The 19,469-nt window shown below is 32.2% G+C and overlaps 1 protein-coding gene across 1 annotated transcript in view; it reads right to left on the bottom strand.

Annotated features, from left to right (window-relative positions):
• Positions 1-6,231: 6,231 nt before the first annotated feature.
• Positions 6,232-19,469, bottom strand: part of LOC148282786 (TBC1 domain family member 30) — a 32,224-nt gene continuing 18,986 nt past the window's right edge. The window contains exons 4-12 of the mRNA XM_088224542.1: positions 19,286-19,377; positions 16,322-16,415; positions 14,324-14,483; positions 13,633-13,804; positions 12,279-12,468; positions 10,817-10,924; positions 9,697-9,868; positions 9,316-9,618; positions 6,232-6,395 (exon numbers count right to left, since the gene is read on the bottom strand). Of these exons, the coding sequence (XP_088080668.1) occupies positions 6,373-6,395; positions 9,316-9,618; positions 9,697-9,868; positions 10,817-10,924; positions 12,279-12,468; positions 13,633-13,804; positions 14,324-14,483; positions 16,322-16,415; positions 19,286-19,377 (1,314 nt within the window). The 3' untranslated portion in view covers positions 6,232-6,372. The remainder of the gene's footprint in view (positions 6,396-9,315; positions 9,619-9,696; positions 9,869-10,816; positions 10,925-12,278; positions 12,469-13,632; positions 13,805-14,323; positions 14,484-16,321; positions 16,416-19,285; positions 19,378-19,469) is intronic.

Below are 19,469 nucleotides of genomic sequence, written 5' to 3'. Positions count from 1 at the left end.
TTGGAAAAACAGAACATAAAATCATGTTTGAAGAAATAATTGATTTATTTCACAATATTATACAGACATAATACAACATTATTATTTTACACTTAAATATTGACTTTATTTGATTTATCGAGGGTGATGAAAGGCAAATTTTCTTAGTTATTACAAAATAGATTTATTATTAAAAATAACAACTACATATGTACGAAAGTTTTCTCTAAAAGTTATTATTTATTTAAATATAACATACCTTATTTCATTATAGTTAAACAAATAGCAATAAACTGAAGTGAACAATATTTTAAAACAATTAATCCAATTGTTTGCAAAAAAATACCCAAATATTGAAATTATTTTTTTTTAAAGCATTGTTTATTACTACTAAATTAACAGTACTGATTGAATTGATTGAAGTAGGTTGTATGAGACTTTACAATGCAAACTTGAATTAGTTCATCGAATAGGTGTTAACGTGATACATTGGATCATCAAAATAATAATTAACGTAATCCCCAGTTACTTTATAATGCTTATGATTATGAAACACACCCATGATAAATTATTTTTTAATTTCTGTCTTCACACCACAGTTTTTAACAATTAAAAAACATTAAAAAGTATTATACTTAATAGCCATGTAATGCAATGTTATTTTAAGATTCACCAAGATCAGCCATCGAAAATTAATAATTAAACTATTACATTTATTTATTTATAAGAGAATTGAACTTGAACTGCGCATTGCAAAAAAGAACCTATTCGTTTGACATTAAACAATACTTATTGAAATTACAGTCCTCAAGCGAGCAGCAGCATTCCAAATAAAAACGCTTTATTTATTTTTTACGCGAAAACGGTTAACGCGCTCTTAGAGATAGAATAATTTTTTGATATTGCAATGTAAAAAAACCGTTTTAAAACTAATTAATAGTTTTACACAAACTGCTTTCCGTTATTCCATCTTTCCTTTTCTTCTTCAGCCTTCTGTCGTACACTGCTGGATAAAGGCCTCTTCCATATCCTTCCATTTCTTTCGGTCGGTTACTGCTTGCAGCCAATTTTTACCCCCCACAGCGGCTGTCGTCGGACCATCTTTTTTGAGGTTTGCGGACGCCTCTCTTATTCTCCCGAGGTCTCCATCTTAAAATTTCAGGGGTCCATTTTGTGGGGTCTTGTCTCGCAACATGTCTTGCCCATTGCCACTTCAGTCTTGCTACGAGATCCATGATATCCGCTATTCTGGTTCTGTTCCTAATTTTCTCATTTCTTATTCTCCCTTTTAGGCTTATACCAAGAATGGATCTATGTATGCATTAGAGCTTTTCTAAATTTCTTTTTGTAAGAGCTATGGTCTCTAACGCGTATGTAGTCTATGGCAGTATACATAATTACTATGTTTTCCTTTTCAGACAAATCTGAATCTCTTTATTTTCTAGTATGTGTCTAAGTTTTCTAAAAGCTGCCTTACTATTTTTCTTGGCAGTTTCGCCGTTTGATTTTCTTTTCCCAGTTTTATCTTATGTCCAAGATACATGTATTCAAGTATCGTTATTCCATGCTTAAACGCAAACAATTTAAAATACATCAATGCATGTAAATTTATTTAATACACAAAATATGTAAATTTCACTAACGTATTATAATAATTCAGATAGTGAGAATACTTTCCGAATCCTTTGTACAATGTTCAATGTATTTTATTTTATTTTAATAAGCTTTCAAGTGATATCAAATCTAAAGCAAACGCTGACTAAGTATTAAATATAATTTGATAAAGATAACAAATTTCAATGTTTCAAATGTTTTATAATTAAAATGTATTATTAAGATCGGGTTGTGGTCCTGTGGCTAGTGTCTCGGACTCACGGACCAAAGGTCTATGGTTCGAATCCCACTCTACCCCAACTTGATTCCATTTTCTAATAGTGAGTTATTTACAACTCGTTGAAAATGGCCCCCAAAATTAAATATTTGGGTAAATCATAAGAACGCAAATATTTCTTTTTAAAAATAAAAAAAAAGAGAGGATATGCGGTTGGCTGTTGGTGAAAATTTGTATGTATACTTTTTTTTTCAAATTGTTTACAGCAACGCCATATTTGTTTTGTTTAATGTAGCTCGTAAGAGAATAACGTGTTTATTTTTTGCAGGTCAGTGATCCTATTACAAATTTAGATAACAATGTTTTTTATTAAAACGTTAGAATGGTTTTTTGTACCTTTTAAAACATTTAAATTCAGTCAGAGTTCCTTTTTCGCACTTCATGGTGCATCGGGCACTGCGTTGTTACACCTTTTGCAGCGTATTTTCATAATTTTTGTTGCATGAAGGTAGGATTCTCAGTCTTGCGCTTCAGGTGCAAATCCAGGGATTACGAAATATTCCAGTGTAAAAACACCCCTTGAAATAAATATTCTATGTCAACCATGTCGGGAATCGAACCTCCTGCATGGTAGGCAAATGCTAACCGTTAAATACTGAGTTTATTTTATTGATAATATTTTTTAAATTAAATAAATACTTCAAATTACGGACATTTGCAATTTAAGGTTTAAATTCGATACGTGAACTTTTTTGAGTACTTGGGTTAAAATGTACTTTGCTAATTGTAAAGAGCAAACGCGGTCTGACTTTTCTTCATACATACGTATTCTCGCATTTTCTCCTTGAAATATGGCATTATACCCGTGATTTGTTTACACACTGCAGATATTTACCATTGGCGTGTTGTCGTTGTTTTAATTTGTTATTTCTTTTGGAATCCAGCAATATTAGAAAAAACATAAAAGCGCGTAGTTTTATATGCCGTCTTCTGGCGTACCGTAAACAAATATGTAAATAATGTAAAAAACGGAAAAATTACTAAAATGCCTACATGTACGTTAAGATACTCCACAAATTGATTTGGAAAAACAAGAAAACGTGATGGTATAACCTCGTCCACTCCTCAACAATTACAATGTTGCGGCTTTTTGGCTATAAAACAGGTGATAGAATATGATAAGAGGCCACCCATATAAAGGCACTGTTTAAGGGTTTAAGTATGCATGTATGTTTTGAGTAATACGCCACCCGCTTATAGAGTCACCCATACGGGCAAAAACAATTATATTATTAGCAATCACGAAGTTAGCTACAGTTTGCAGCAATACGACGGGCCGTAGGTACTCAGGTCGAGAATCGCAAGCGCAAGCGCAAACCAAAACCGTCCATTTCATGTTTTTTGTTAAACCAAAAACCTAAGCAAAAATTTAGAACACAAGGCGGGAGCGAATTATTACTCTGAGTATGTGTGTTATCAGAATAAACCAATGTAGTTCCGTGTTTGAAATAATAATTTGTTTTTTAGGCAAAATCTGGGTCACCCTCAGTGCCAATTAAAACTGTGTGTGTTTAGAAAGTGCGAATTTGTGAGTTAGTATTTTAGAGATATTTTGACGATATCCCACGAGTGGTCTGGTTTTAAGATGGTCTTAGCACCCCAGTAAACATCTATAACGTATAAAAATCTATGCTGTAAGCTGTAATACCATAATCCAATGAGTATACACGGGAATACGTTAGTACGAAGAAAAAGCGGCCTCCGTGGTGTAGTGGTCAAGACGATTGACTCACACACGAAAGGTTCCGGGTTCGATTCCCGGTGAGAACACAAAAATTAAAATGCATTTTTTCTCAAGCCTGGGTGTTCTGTGATGTAATTCACCACTGTAATTGGGCCTCCTGGCCTGTTGTGGTGCAAAAAATAATAAATAAATAAAAGTTAAATCGCCTTTCCTCTAAAAATATTGTTAATGTACGTGCAGTTTTAATTATTTACGTCGGTTAATTTGCAATTACGCAGGTATTCACAAGTTATGTATTCAGCCTTGGCCATATTTATTGGGCACCCTCTGTATAATTGATTTGTGACTGAGTACTGTGATTTTCGGAATCTATGTTATCCCTTTGGATTATGTTGTTTTATGGATTTTTTACCCGCAACCTCAACTTATTTCAACTAAGGGCGTGGTTTATAAATAAATACTTAATTTACTCGTTTCTCGGGTCAGTTATATGACAACTTGGGTAAATACGCCGCGTTTGACAATATGCCGCACCACAATAAATCGCGCAGAAAGTCCTCATTTTATGCACTGATAGCGTTGCAAAAGAATCCATTTATTCACCATCGCAGCGAAACAGTTATTGAATTACAGCTGAAAACCCAAGGTAAGCCTGAAAATATATTCATTAAAAGTTTCTTGAAACTATATTTGTGATATCTAAAATAGTAGTAGATGAATTTTTCAGAACAAATTTTGGAAAATGAGGTCCATGGCTCGCAACATTGTTTGTTTGTGATTCCAATTTGCATGCGTTTTGTTTTGACGTTTAGAATTTCATGCGGTGGCTATTTGTAGTTATATGCCACAGTTAGGCGGAGACAGTACAAAAAGAAACATCTTTGAACAATATGGACGCTGAAAGAACTGTAGAAAGCTGTAAAATATATTATCTAGAAAAAAGGCTCTTTTCGCGAGATTCCTAGACATTTCAACGTACCTGGACGCCCTTTAATGCAGCGCATAAATAATATTGTTAAAGTGTTAAAATTTTACCACGCATAATAATGAGGTGTCTTCATGAGTCTGGGTTACGAGGTTGCAAAGCGACGAAAAAACCTTGGTTCTCTGAGGTCAACATGAAAAAACGGCTAAACTATGCACGGGAGCACCGAAAGTGGAAGGCAGATGACTGGGCGAAAATTCTTTGTTCCAATGGAAAGAAATCTCCAAATTGGAGTTAAAGAATCAATATTTTTTATTCGTTTATAGGCATTTGATAATAAAATAAAAGGAACTGTGTTTTTTATCTTTATTTATATGTTTTTGGGACTCCTGGTTGTATATACGACCATCAAAGAGTAGTTAAAGAATATCACCTTGATTGTATGATGCCTGCAGTACAACATGGTGGAGGAAGCATTATGGTGTATGGCGTCTATAGGCGTAGGAAAACTCTTCGTGTGCGAGAGACGAATGAATTCTGACACCTATATGACCATGCAGGATGATGTTTTGGAACTTTCGATCATCAAATTATAAAACATCAAGAACTCAAAGAGTGTCTTGTTCCAGCAGGACCATACTTCATGCCATACTTAGAGAAAAGTATTGTAGTAGTTAAAAAAAAAAAACCAGCAAAGTCACCTTACCTAAATCCTACTAATCATTAAAACTCAATGTTCTACAAAAAGTGTTAGTCTAAAAGTACAACATCAAAACCGGAAAAAAAATACGTATTGGAAGAATGGACTAAAATAAAGTCTGAAGTTGCCAAAAGTTGGTAGACAGTATGAGAAAAAAGAGTGAATGCTTGTACAAGCAAATGAATCGTGCACAATATATTAAATGTGGTTAATAAATAAACCAACATTACCAAACGTTTGTTTGTTTGTTTTTTTTAATCCTACCTCAAAAAAATAAATATTAAGGGTGCCTAATACATATGGGCAAGGCTGTATATTACGTTTTTCCGAAATCATTTTATTCTTGAAAAATCAATATTATTATTTTATTTGGATAACTACCGCTTTGAAGCATCAACGATTGAAAAGCATTTGATAACCAATTGATTTCTCTCTGATTTGAGTAAAACTAAACAATATATAAAATTATGTACAATAATCTGAATTCTTTAATTGATTGCAGGTATTTTCAAACCAGTTAGATAACATAATCTATAATACGCGAATTCCTGTTTGGTGAAATAATTAAATCCTACTTAACTTATTTGCTTAAACAATAAATAATATTAATATTGCTGTCAATGTATAGGTAAATTACATGTTTATTTACTTTTTGTAAATCAATATGCAGAAAACATTAAGTTTGTGTTGTAAAATACGGCATGGTAACCATATAGAAATTACATATATTTTGAGACAATAAAAAAATATTAATTTACTACGAAGTCTTTTTACACTCCACGCGAATAAACACCGGCGGGAAGTTTGACTATCACAGAAAATTTTAAGGATTCATTACTTTTAATCATCAGATATACAATTAAAAGATTAGAAACATATCTAGGTACTGCTTTAAATAAAAATAAAGGAACTATTTAGACGGAGATTTAACTGGATCCTTATAAAGACCTAACCGCAATCCTAGTTCTTTTGGCTGCCTCGCTAGCATTCTTGCAGGAAAAGGACTGTAACTCTTTTCGGGACTCTTCATCGGTCTGGTCTTATCATAACTGGGACTTGTAGGAGTCCTCAATGAAGTAGCGCTGGTGGAGTAAGTGTCAGTGAAGGAGCTTTGTTTGCATGAAGTATCTTCTGGAGTGTATTTAAATCTTTCCAGCTCTAGAGACAGATCACGTTGAGAAATACCAGCATCTTTACTTATCGGATATGACGTCACCTAAAAGTACAATTTTTTTTAAGTAGCATCATAACAACATATTTTCTATAGTAAAAATAAGGGAATTAATGTAGTTGACAAATATCTATAAAAATGAAACTATATTTCGCATATTTCTGGAAGAGTAAAATTACCTTTGGACTCATTGGTGTTGAAATTTGATCCAAAGATGTTAATTGACAAAGTGTATCGCTAGAGTTAAAGGTTCTTGGTTTTGGTGAGAGTAATTCATCTACTGAAGGTTCAAAAGAAAAACTCATCGATGAAGATATTATGAACATATCACTAGATTGGCTGGTTTCAAATTTTAATCCATCTGGTTTGCTGAGTGTGTCAATAGGCGAACACTCGGTTACTCTTGAAAAACTATCAGTTACATATGAGAAAGATAAATCGCTATTCCTTTGAATTCGTAAAGAATCATCTAGTAAATAACTGGAGGCATCGCTTGATCTATTAGAGAATTTGCATGAAGGAGAAATATTATATGAACTTGTGAGTGCGAGATTGTTTTCATTCTTGTGTGAATCTGTTATAGCACGGGAACTATCAATAATGTCAAGAATTGTGTCACTTACACCTGTGAGAGATGAATGTTTTTCTAAACCAGGAGATTCTGGAAAAGTTGCAGCCGGTTGTAAACGCACATTAACCTCAAAATTTAGAGCTGCTTCGTTATTCTCAGATACAAAAGATTTGTCTTCACCCTTATCTGTATTTTTTGCCAGCTCCAATGAATGTGTCTCTGTCTTGTTATCGTAGGGATATTCATGTTTCCTCGGGTCAGTGTAATCTGACGTATTTGCTTGTAATGTTTTCTTGGGACTTGATTCTTTATTGAAAATTACAGAGGATGATTTTCTGTGTTTTGCACCAAATCCTTTATTTTCCCATCCAAACATATCTGTTTTGTTTTGATCAGTACAAAGTTCATTGAAAGACTCATTTTCCGAAAGAAAAGTTGAGTGAGTTTCTTCAGATTCATCGGTGAATAAATGAGATTCGAAAGATTTCGGTCTGATAGTTTCAGATTTCTCCCTTAAATTCGACATGCTGATTTTTTCTTCGCGATCAGTTATTGAATTGGTAGGACGTAAAAGTGGTTGAATTGGTGAAGCAAGTGAATTAAAAAAAGTATTGGAATTAGGTGAAATTTGAAAATGATTTGTTTTAAACAATTGATCGTCTAAACTTGCAGATCTAGGAGACGATAGATATTTTTGATTTTTGCTTGGCTGTGTGAATGTTTTTTCCAGTGAATCATTCACTTCTTCTTGGGATTCTTCTTGGAATGAACCCCTTACATTGCATTTATTAACTTGATTTATTAAAATGCGATGAAGTATTTTAGAATTTTCCTGAATGATTTTTAAAGCTCGTTCACTGTTTCGTCTACCTGATTGAGATCTAATAGATTCAATTTCATCATCCAAAATAGAAAAAGAACGTTTTTGGTCACGTGGAAGTTCCTCACTTTTAGTTTTTTCCAATAGTCCTAATCTGATGTGCTGTTCATTTACCAACATTGAATAGCTGTTACCTTGAGCTGATTCAAGTGGGTCGTGTTTTGTAATATACTTTATGGATTGAGGACTATCTAAGCTTGAAATCCTCCGATGGCGTGAAGCATCTGGTAATTGTGATATGAAAAAACTGTTTTCAGTTTGGTTTCGAGGTGATAATATTTTATTTAAGTTATTGATTACAGGATTTGAAACTTCTTTATCGTGGTCATATAACTTTTCCGATGCATAGAAAACATCATCATTTCCATCGAGTGGAGATTTTAAACGATCATTGTTTTTTTTTCTGTTTAAATGGTTGTGAGATTTATGCTCCGATTTGATTTTATCATTGGAGCATTGCAAAGGAAAATCTAATTTGATTGATGAAATATTATCGTTTTTATATTTTTTGGATATTTTATCCTCTTCTTCATCCGAACTTATGTATGAACCTGATTTTCGGGCACCGAAGAACTCCGGGCTGTGTTCGAAATATTTGTCAATCTTAAGAACAATAGGTTTTTCATCCTCACTAAATTCACTAGGTACATCTGAATCTCTACACGGGCTTTTATAACTTAAAAACGTTGTATTTTCAGCATGACTTGGTGTTGACCTGCGAATCGGACTTATTGAACTTAATGAACTACTTATTGATCGATCGCAACTATTTGGATTGTAATCTATCGTACTAATTGCTTTAGTAAATGTCTTGTCATTTGTATCAATTTTTTTTGTTGAATTTGTAACTGCTTCAACATCAAATGTTTGAATTTCGCTAAGTCCAATAGCGTTTTCTGATAATTCTGTAAAGTCAGAATCTTTTGACTTTAAAATATCTGTATTTGTTGCGTAATCTGCAATTTTAAATTCATTCAGATAGCTACGAAGTTGTTTACCTCTGTTAGAATCAACAAACTCATGGAAATCATTTTCAGTATTATCTTTTTTCTCTAAATTATCATCAGTTTTTATGGAATTGTCTTTACTGTCGGGCTTTTTATTTGCTATAACAGTATCTTCATCGGGTAAAACGCATAATAATCCCTTGTCGCAGCCGATATTATTTGTTCTATCTAAGAGTTCTTCAAATTCCTGTACATATGTTCCGAATTCAGAAGAACTATTTTTATTTTCTAAAATTACACTGTTTTCTTCATTATTTTTACAATCTTTAGTTTGCATAACATTAATATCTGCGCCAGAGTCGAGCATTGTTTCATCTTCTGTGCATAAATTATCACTAACACTGGGAGCTTCTGAATCAAAATCACTCATTCTATTTGGTTCATCACATAAACTCGTTGAGGTGCTTGATTCTGAACATTCACTATAGGAAGATGACTCACTTTTTCTTCTACTCCTCATAGATGATTTCATAATTTCATTTAATTCAGATTCAGATAGTTGTTTACCCGTTTCATCTGGATTATTTTCATCAGCATCATCACTTTGATCAGTTAATAATTTTATATCCTTCCAATTTATCGAATCTCTTCTATTTAAGACTTTTTTATTATTTTCATCTTTCCAATTCAACGTCTCTGATTTTTGTTTATTTGGAATCTTAGCTGACATTTTAGGAGTCTTTAGAGTTCTGGAAGGTGGAATAGATCCTTGCGGGGGTCCAAGGCGTCGACCTCTTGTGCTAACTATAGCACGCTTCCCAAGTAACAAATGATTCATTGAAATGGGGCCCGGTGGAGTTGATACTCCGACTGAAAAACAAGAATTCATAATAAATGTGAGTTAGTGAGAACAACAAGGTTCCATGTCTCTATGAAGATGAATTTCACCATGTGATTGTCTTGCACATGCAGCAGCCAGGATAATATGCGCTTGCCGCTGTCGCTCTCGTAGTCTCTCATATTGTTGTTTAAGAGCTGATATATCCAGTGCCAAGCGCTCTCGGTCTGGGTGGCCAAACACTCCAGCAGCTACAAGAGTACCTCTTCCTCGACCGCCACTCTGCAGACATAAAGTTCTCGGTTATAAATATAATCAAGATAAAACACACTCTAACAGTAACATAAACATGACGAAGTGAGATGTTTTAACAATTCTTAGTTAAACGGTTTATAGCAGAAAATAAGCAAAAACGTCTAAAAACAGCATCATTAAAAATATCAAGAGGACGTATTAAATAATACTGCACGTATTCAATAACAAATATGAAGTTTTATAAGACTATGTTCTTTCATTTAAATTATTTATTGACAATTTTTTATGGAATTCCATTGTAATGATGTAATAACTTATATTTACATATAAGTTATTAATTTAAAAAATACTTGGTACACTTCCACTTATTTATTTTGACCGACTAGCACTTTAAGACTATGTTCTCATTTTAATGACATGAACTACTAAATAAACAAGTACTTGATTTTATATAACTTTTAAACGACTTAATCGAAATAAATCGAAAACACATACATAGGTATCATTAATAGATTGAGTTTTTTTACTGACATTTCTTGGATGGAGATGCATTTAATTTATAATAATAAGAATATGCATATGGTTAATTCCATAATTTTTCACCAGTGATCGAGATTTTTAGTATTATAATAAATATCATCACGTTTCAAATAATATTCGTATTATTTTCTAAATTTATGTAACTAATTTTTACATCTACCTCTGTAAAAATAAAATTCCATTGATAAGCTGGCCTAGCGGGTTTTCTTTATCCTTTATTTCTGTATGCTGTTTTATCTAATAAATATTTGGAAACTTACAATAATACATTTGAGAAAAAAATGAGATTCAATCCGTTCAATGTAAAACAACAGAATAGCGATTAAACTATTTATTTATTCTAGAAAAATAAATAAAATAAAATTGGTGAACAAGGAAAAATGTAGAAATAGTACATTCCATCAACAATTTTAAATTAATTATAAGATTTTTTACTTGTAGTCCATATGCTGTTGTCAAAGCCAGTTTATCTCCATCGTCGCTGGAGTCTATTTCGTCTTCTGAATAAAATAATCTTAGTCCTTTTTTAGCCGCTGACTGTACCTGATAAATAAAACATTTTTATGAATTAGGTATATATACGCTCCATATCACGGGGTTAGCGTTAACGTTGCTTCACGATTTCAATGTTTATTTTTTGGGTGATACCGTGTGTGTTGGATTTGTTCCGACGTTTCGGCTACCATTGCAGGAGCCATCTTCAGAGTAAACTGCGTGTTTTGTAGAAAAAAAAAATGTGTGTATGTACCTATAATTTGTACCGTGTCGAGGTCGGCAGTAGGCAAATTTCTATTTGTTTTTGTAGTATGTAGTGCTAGGAACCATGTTGAGTTTAATTTAAGTCCGTCGTCTTTGTTTATATTTGGGTGTCTGTGTATTTCAATTACCTCTTTTATTATTCGTGTACTGTAATTACTGGGTTTATGCAAATTTTTTGGAACAAATGAACATGAATCGTGACGTATTAGGGGCGTGGCCAATGCAATGAGCGTTACGGGAATTAAAAATTAAAAAAATAGAAATATTTTATACGCTACTAATAAGTAGGATTTTTTTTTTCCGGACATTATTTTATGGGCCCTGATTACTTTAAAAATATAAAAAAGATGTGATATTTCCCCATTCATGAAAGTCCTTAGTAAATTTTATACAGTACTATATATTTGATCCCCAATCAAAGTGATTAATATAATATATAGTATAATGCCAGGCATTTATATAACCTTAATTACAGTTTAAATATCTTTTGCATAAGGCACTAAATCATAAAAACTATTGCTGTAATAAGATTCTATTAGTTAACCTTTCGGGTGTCAATTAAACCCAGGGCCCACCGATGAAAACAAAACTATTCACAAAATTTATTGTCCATCACACAACTTTTTTTTTGTATAATATTTCAATAATTTGAAAAGTATTAAACATTTTTGTAATCTTGTATTTGTAATAGGATTAAATGAATAAACCTAAATTTAAAAAAATCTGCCTCGTAAATTTATAGTGAGACGAAGTCTTGATAGTTTTTTCTTCTGTTTACAATCCATGAAGATGAAAACGGACATAGTCACCCATAACATCTAACTTGAGACTAAAAAGTAATTGCCTCTATTTTTTTAATCCGACTGCAGCCGAGGATAATCAAGTGTGTAAGGAGGTAGTTAAAAATTCAGTTGACCCGTACAAAAAACCACTGCTATTTAAAAGGTCATCTTACAATATATAGGTATAAAATGCCAAAACCGTCAAAATGGTCGTTATTGTTATTTTTTTTGCATATATCTGTTAGTAATTAACAAATTACAACAGGGATGGAGAATGCCTTAAATAAGTGAATATGGAAGTCAAGGCATTTACAGGGCTTATGACCTGTCATTGGCTGTTAGTAATGTTTGCTTACCGATTGTGCCCACGGAGTTATGTTGTATCTGTGTTTGTCCCTTAGTTTTTGTAGTTCAGGAACTGGACCAAGTCTGCCAGCTGCAGCAAGAAGTTGTTCTCCTTTACCTGGTGGTGCTTCAAGAGTCTCTCTCGCTAACTCACCCATTACCGAATAGAATTCGTCTGCCGATTCTACTTTTAGTATGCGACTGAAATTAAAATATACGCAATGTTTATTGGAAAGAGCAAACAAATATACTGCTGGCTAGAGTAGCAGTTAGCAAAATAGCCATGGTATACCTATAGCAATACAAATAGAATTGTAGGTAGTCATACTTTATTTTTGTTTATATCTCTCTATTTTAAGTACTAACTAACCAAGTGTATGCGAATTACGTTAAACTATATTGTGTAATGTAATTGACTAAATTAATGTAATTGGTATCTAAGCTGGAGAAAAATCACATTTATTTTTAAATCGTATTTATTCCTAATTAAATTGCCTAAATTTAATTTAATAATTTTTGCTCTACATCTTTTTTTATTTTTTCTAATTAATATTTTTCACTGACTCATAATTCATTTAAAAAAAACAAAAAAAAAGGTTGTAACTTAGATTTAAAAAAATATATATTCATAAATGAATCTAAACCATAGATTTCATGACGTATTCTAGATTCAGTACACCCACACACAGGCCATGCCTATGTGGGATTTTTTTGTTTTTATAAATGAAGTTTTTACTACATTTTCACTATGTTTTTACTACAATTTTACTATGTTTTTACTACAATTTTACTATGTTTTTACTACATTTTTTACCATATTTTTACTCCATTTTTTACTTTGTTTTTCACTTTGTCATGTATCTTTATAACTGTTTCTAAAAATTGATTACTGTTTTTTATATTTTTTGACTGTTTTAGAACGGGGTAAATAACCCTAGTTAGACAGTCAAAGCAACTTTACGTAAATTATAATTTTGTGTATGTAATATAATGATAATAAATAAAATAAATAAATAAAATATAATAAATGTAAATCAAAAAATGTTAAAAAATAAATAAATATTTATATATTTATAGTCCTAATATTAAGATTATGAAATGAAGTTATTCAAAATAAACGCAAAATCAATAATTTACTTTTAGTGATTTCACCGGGAACCGATCTCGGAAGCTCCTTGCAAGATATACATGAGTATTACGGAATTTCAACTACAAATTTCATGTAAAAACAATAAATGAAAAATAAGAAAATTTAAGAAATTAAAAAAAAAAATGTCACGTTTATTAGTTTAATTAATAACTTACAAAACAAAACGCGAAATTTAATAAAGTTTTTCAACATTCGTCCCAAAATTAGGTACTTACTCTTGAAGAGTGTCCCAAATGGCGAGGGCAGTGGTTAAGAGTACCGCATCTCCCTCTAGAAAGGCTAAGTCCCATACCCTGAGTACAGTGTCGTGAGGGAGACAGTTGCAAAAGAGAGTCAGGAACCATTGCATTGTGAATACATTAGTCAGGGGTGGCTCGTATACACTACCTAAAAATATTTTACAACTTTTAAAAATATTTATCAATGTATGTTGTAAGTTGTAGGAACGTGAAATTTGGACCTATCATTCTGGATCAAATTTCTAGGTTAACGGTGTAATAAAAAAAAACAATAATTCGTTTTTTCCAAATTTTCTGTACCGTCTCTTGAATATTGTCTCTTACAGAATTACGAATCCGTAGACGATATTATTTGCAGCTCGATATTACTCCTACAATAGTTAGTATTTGAAGAAGCATTGCTTTTCTAACCCTTTTAACCAAAAAAATAATTCAATGAAAAATTAATGCATCGATAATAATTTTGTAACATAAGAACCCAATACAGACATCACTGACAATACGAATCATTAAAAATATATCATTTAGGAATATCTTAGAGAAATAGTTTTAAAAAATGTGTGTTAAAAATAAGTAGATTTATATACATATATCTTTTTTTATTTTATTAGAAAGTTTCTTGAAATAAACAAAGGTGGTTATGTTTATTTTATAAACTAAGTATTACCCTCAGCGGCTCCCTTTTGGAGTTTATCGAGATGTGCAGACAGGCGAGGGAGTCGAAGTTTCAGTAAATCTCTAAATACCGCCATATCTACAGATAAGCCGCGGAGATTGTTGGCAAAATATCCTTCGGGAAGGACTGCTTCGATCAAGTAAATCATCACCTGAAACAGTACAACATAAATATAAAAGGGTTGTTTGAAGACCTTGAAAGCCAGGAAAAAAATCACAATTAACCAACAACTGATGGATGCAGAATACGAAATTTACTATTAGTCGGACATTCCAAATTTTAAGTTACCATGTTATAGGGTCAAAGGTTCGATTTACGATAGGCCGACGTGTTTTGTTAAATTTAAAAGGTGATTGCTCGCTCTCATACTTCAAAAGCCCCGTGGTATAGGTAAACCTGGCCTTCTAATACTTAAACAAACGATTGATATGCGTTGCAATTAGTGCAATAAATATGTGCACCGTTAAATGCGAAAATTGTCTTCTTACGATTTATTTGTTTGTAAGAACTTAAAAGTGATTTTGTAAGTGCGGATCTGAAAAGAGGCCATGGTAGTTTTAAAAGAAATCCGGGTGGGTGTTAGAGGCTTTCAATGTAAACAATGATAAAGCAACGCTATGTCTACATATTTAAAAAGTAATTAACCAAACGGTTACAAAAGTTGGAATTGTAGTTTTCAAGAAAGGTTTTGTCCCTTCCCCCCAATCTAAGATTACCGAATGGAGCTTCTCGCTACTATCCGTGGCCGTGTTATAGGTCATGTCGGATTAATAGATCTGGTGGCTTTTAAAAGAATTTTAAGGCTTTTAAAAAGTTTTGTAATTATTTCGGCGAAGTGATCATGTCAACGAGCGAATGTTTCCTTGTATGTGGTCACTGCCAAGGAGATTTACGTCCTCTGATGCAGTGTGCGGTATGTGGTGGGCAAGCTGTATTTTTAAATACAATTCACATTTTTGTAACCGATTCAAAATTGTCCCTTTTCCCCCTTTTTGATTACAGATGGAGCTTTTCGCTACTTTTTTTTAAAACGCCGTAAGAAATAGAGCGTTTGATTGTACGGCAAAGTTTCTTGAAAATGTATGAAAAAATATATAATAGTGGTTTCAATAAAAATGAACTAGTTTGAATGACGTCACAAGTTCTTGTGAATCAACTCATCAATTACAGCGTTGATATGTTTTGTGAAAGATTTTCGGTTTCCAGGAAGCCATTTTTTTCGGCGTTTAGTATATTTTAATAGCTACGTGGCTCTACTTAAATGTCTCGACACCTTACCGGCGAGAGCTCGTGACGTCGGAGTTATTACAAAACTTAAATAAATCACGGCGATGAAAATACGATACATAACAAAAATTATTTCTATTGGCTAAGTTCGATGGTATACTATCAAATAAAAATAAATAAAAAAAAACACTAAACTTCCTCATTGTTGTCTACGTGAAGCGCTTTTATGACATCAATAATCTAGGGAGGAATTCCGTAGGTACGCATCGAGAATTTTCCAGAAAGATGGTCGATGCGAACTATCAAATGCTTTCTCGTAATCGATGAAACAACACATAAGGGGTGGGTTCATTTCATTGCTCTGTCAGGATTACATCTTATTTAATGGATATGGCCCAAACGACTTTTTGAGCGTTTTTAAGGGTGCGGCGGTGGACCTGGCTTGGACACGTCCTGCTGATGCCTCAAGAGAGCCTTATTCCAAGGTACCTCTTCTTCACACCTACGGGCTTTCGCCATCCTGGGAAACCATTGATGACAATTTTTCGCCATTGTTGGGTAAAACTAAGGGACGCGAGATTAACGTGGGTGGAGGCGATAGTGCTGGTTGGCGATAGGGTTTCCTGGTAGCGTTTAGTGACGTCTACATGCTCCACCTAGGAATTAATGTGGAAAAGAAGAAGAAATCTTCAAAATACTTTGAACGCTTTCAGTTTGTAAAAATAGCCATATAGGGAGATACAAATAATATGAAAATATTACCTTTAGAGAGTCACTTTCAGAACGGTCCATAACTTCTAAAATCAAGGCAGCAAGCATGTTAAACCCTTGACAATAACCAACTGCCTTGTTCCATCTAAAATAAAATATTACCAATGATGTAATTAATATACGATATCTCTTCTTAGAGAATTCCTAAAATGTTATTTTCAATAAGTTTTATTCGTCTATTAAATAATAGAACAACAATATCTTATTTATGATATTCAAATAGTTAATAATTACTCAATCAGTTAATGGATAACAATTCCTTTATATTTGCGATATTAAATAACTTGGTAAGAAAATTCAATGGTTATTAAATGATATCGTCAAAACATTTCTTTTCAAGACTCTCAATTTATTCAAAAATAACGAAAAAAGATCGCATTACTTTGGAAAAAGGATGTATCTTCAAAATATAACGAAGGCAATTATCTTTTTGGAAAATAACAAAACACGAGTTTTTGTACAAAATACAAAAGAATTAAATCAAATAAAAGAAAAATACCTTATTTGATAATATCCAACAATAAAATCTAATTATATTATCAATATTACACAATAATAAGACTCTGTATTTGAAATAACTCTCTAAAGAGCTTTATTAATATCTTTAATAATCTAAATAATATTTTTTGATTCGGTTCATTTTTCCAATTATATTTAATAAATTCAATCCTAGATACTTTTCGCACGACGAACACGCGAGAATCGTTTTTTTTTAAAACTACATTTGCTTGAAACGTATTTTTTCAGAAGAGGGTTTTCTGTGATTTGCGCCAAATCGCGCCAAATCACATGAACAATCGTTTTAAAAAACGTTTCGTTATTACTAAGGCTGAAAGAATTCTAAAAGAAAGTTTTTCTAATAGTCGTTTTTTCGAAATTCGATATTCTTCTACAAATGCATCCACGATCCAATTGAAAATTTCACATTTTCAAAATTAGTTGTATATTTGGTTAGATTTATAGAAATAGGTTATAAAATATATGTTAATAAACTTGTAAATAAATAAAATTAGTATTATTTTACATTATTGTAAATCTAAAGTAATCGACAAAAATAAAAGATTTGCTTACTTCAAACTTTAAGTTTATTAATTTTTGTTATAACATAGGTAAAAATAAACTAAAGTAAAAAATCTGAATTTAATGATTGTCTCATCAGCATCAATACATCGGTATTAGTAACGCAACCCACTGATTTGATTTTTTTTAAATTTTAGATTGTGTCGGAAATTTTTTCAAATTCGATATGCCTTCTTCTTCGGGAGTCTGATTATATGCAGTTTGTACGCCGTATGTAGGAAATCAAATATTATTTTTGCTTTTGGTGAATAAAAACTCTTGCTTCACTTATTTTGAATGGAAGCTTAATATTTTTTTAGGCTGGAGTTTCAAAATCTAAAATATACCAGGTTTCATTTAAAACGTGAACATCACCAAATTTGCAGACATAGTGCGGTAGAGTAATAACCTAATAGAGGATCCCATACGGAGAAAAACCATTCTATGATTATTGACCACGGACTTAGCTACAGATGACAGTAATACAACACGTCGTAAGTACTTGGGTTGAGAATTGTAAGCGCTAACCGAAACCGTCCATTACACGTTTGGTGTTAAACTAAAAACCAAACTAAAACAAAACCAAAAAATTGGAATGCTTTTGTTCTATGCAATAGAGTTAAGGGCTTCTCTAGATAATTGTTACCCTGAGGTAATCACGTATTTTGGTGTATTCAGATTTTTTAACGTGCGAGTTATATATACTTATTTCGTCATTTTCTACTCTGTACTACTTCTCTATCTTGACTCATATATTCAGAAATGTTATTATTTTGGTCCATGTTTATTAACTTTGTACAAACACTAAAATAGTGAACAAGATGGAAATTACAGGGCGCAATACAGAAACAATTAACACATATTTTCCTTATTATAACCGGAGATTATTATAACCTGAGAATACAGAGGAACATTGGCGGGAGTACAAATCCCAGTTTAAAGGTACAAGGGCGGAAGACAAATCTTGACAGCATAAACCTACCTATAATATCAAATGTAGACTTTAGGCGCAATAATTAGCTACCGCTTAAAGAGAAACCCTTCAGCTCTATTGCATAGAATAAAAGCGTTCTAAACTTTTGGTTTGGTTTTTAGTTTTACAACAAACGTGTAACGGACGGTTTCAGTTTGCGCTGACAATTTTCGATCTAAGTACATAGAGCCAGTTGTTTTGCTGTAAACTGTCACTAGCTTCGCAGTTAATAATCATTTAATGGTTTTTGTCCGTATGGGTGACTCTATTAGCCGGTGGCGTATTAGTACTTTACCCGATAAAGTAGAAATAAATAATTAATGGTAACTATCAGCGCGTTAAAGTGATTACCTTTTTTTGAAAAATAACTATAAAACATTAATAATGTTTAAAGTCTTTTTTCTTTCTAGTCAATCGATGCACTGCTAAATTTATAAAATAAAAACCAAAACGGTGTTTGGGACGAATAGCGAGTTTTGAAAAAGAAAAAACGTGTGAAACTTCAATTTGTGGTGAACATAAAGTAGATTTTTGCGTAACTTGCGCTTTTAAAAAATAGCTTTTACATTTTTTCCGAGTAATGAGAATCTTATAATGTTAGTTCGATAAAGAAAAGGTGCTATTTTACGTTATTTATCTTTTAAAAAGTACATATATACATAATACATTATGATCTCCAAGCTCTAAAAATTAGTGCCATACTAAAAATTATTTAAAAACATACACATTTTTAACAAAATTTATATGAAAAGTTTTTTTCATCAATATAACCTTTGCTTCATATATGTGTCTAAACATAACAAAAACATGTATTTTTAACTATAAATATCCATCTCAAAAATTGTTCGTCGAATCGACGAATTGTTAGGTTATACGGGGTTTGTACAAACGTAAGGTTTCCAAGTTTAAAATAATAAGCTAACCTTGCGTAAGCCAGAAGAACTCTTTTCAGAACAGCTTGATTTTCTACTCCTTCTGATCCACAAAATAAAGAGCACCCAGTTCTGTGCAGGTCCTGTAAAATGAAATATTTTAATAAAATAGTCATAATTCAAAAACGCAATATTTCCAGGAGCCCTTAAAACAAAACGACATGTTCCAAAAACC

Source organism: Micrasema longulum, unplaced genomic scaffold (genome assembly GCF_059751315.1).
Source record: "Micrasema longulum isolate JH-2025_06_02 unplaced genomic scaffold, ASM5975131v1 h1tg000294l, whole genome shotgun sequence".
NCBI classification, from domain to species: Eukaryota; Metazoa; Arthropoda; class Insecta; order Trichoptera; family Brachycentridae; genus Micrasema; species Micrasema longulum.
The sequence above is the reverse complement of the archived record's forward strand: the minus strand, read 5'-3'. Positions and strand labels throughout refer to the sequence as shown.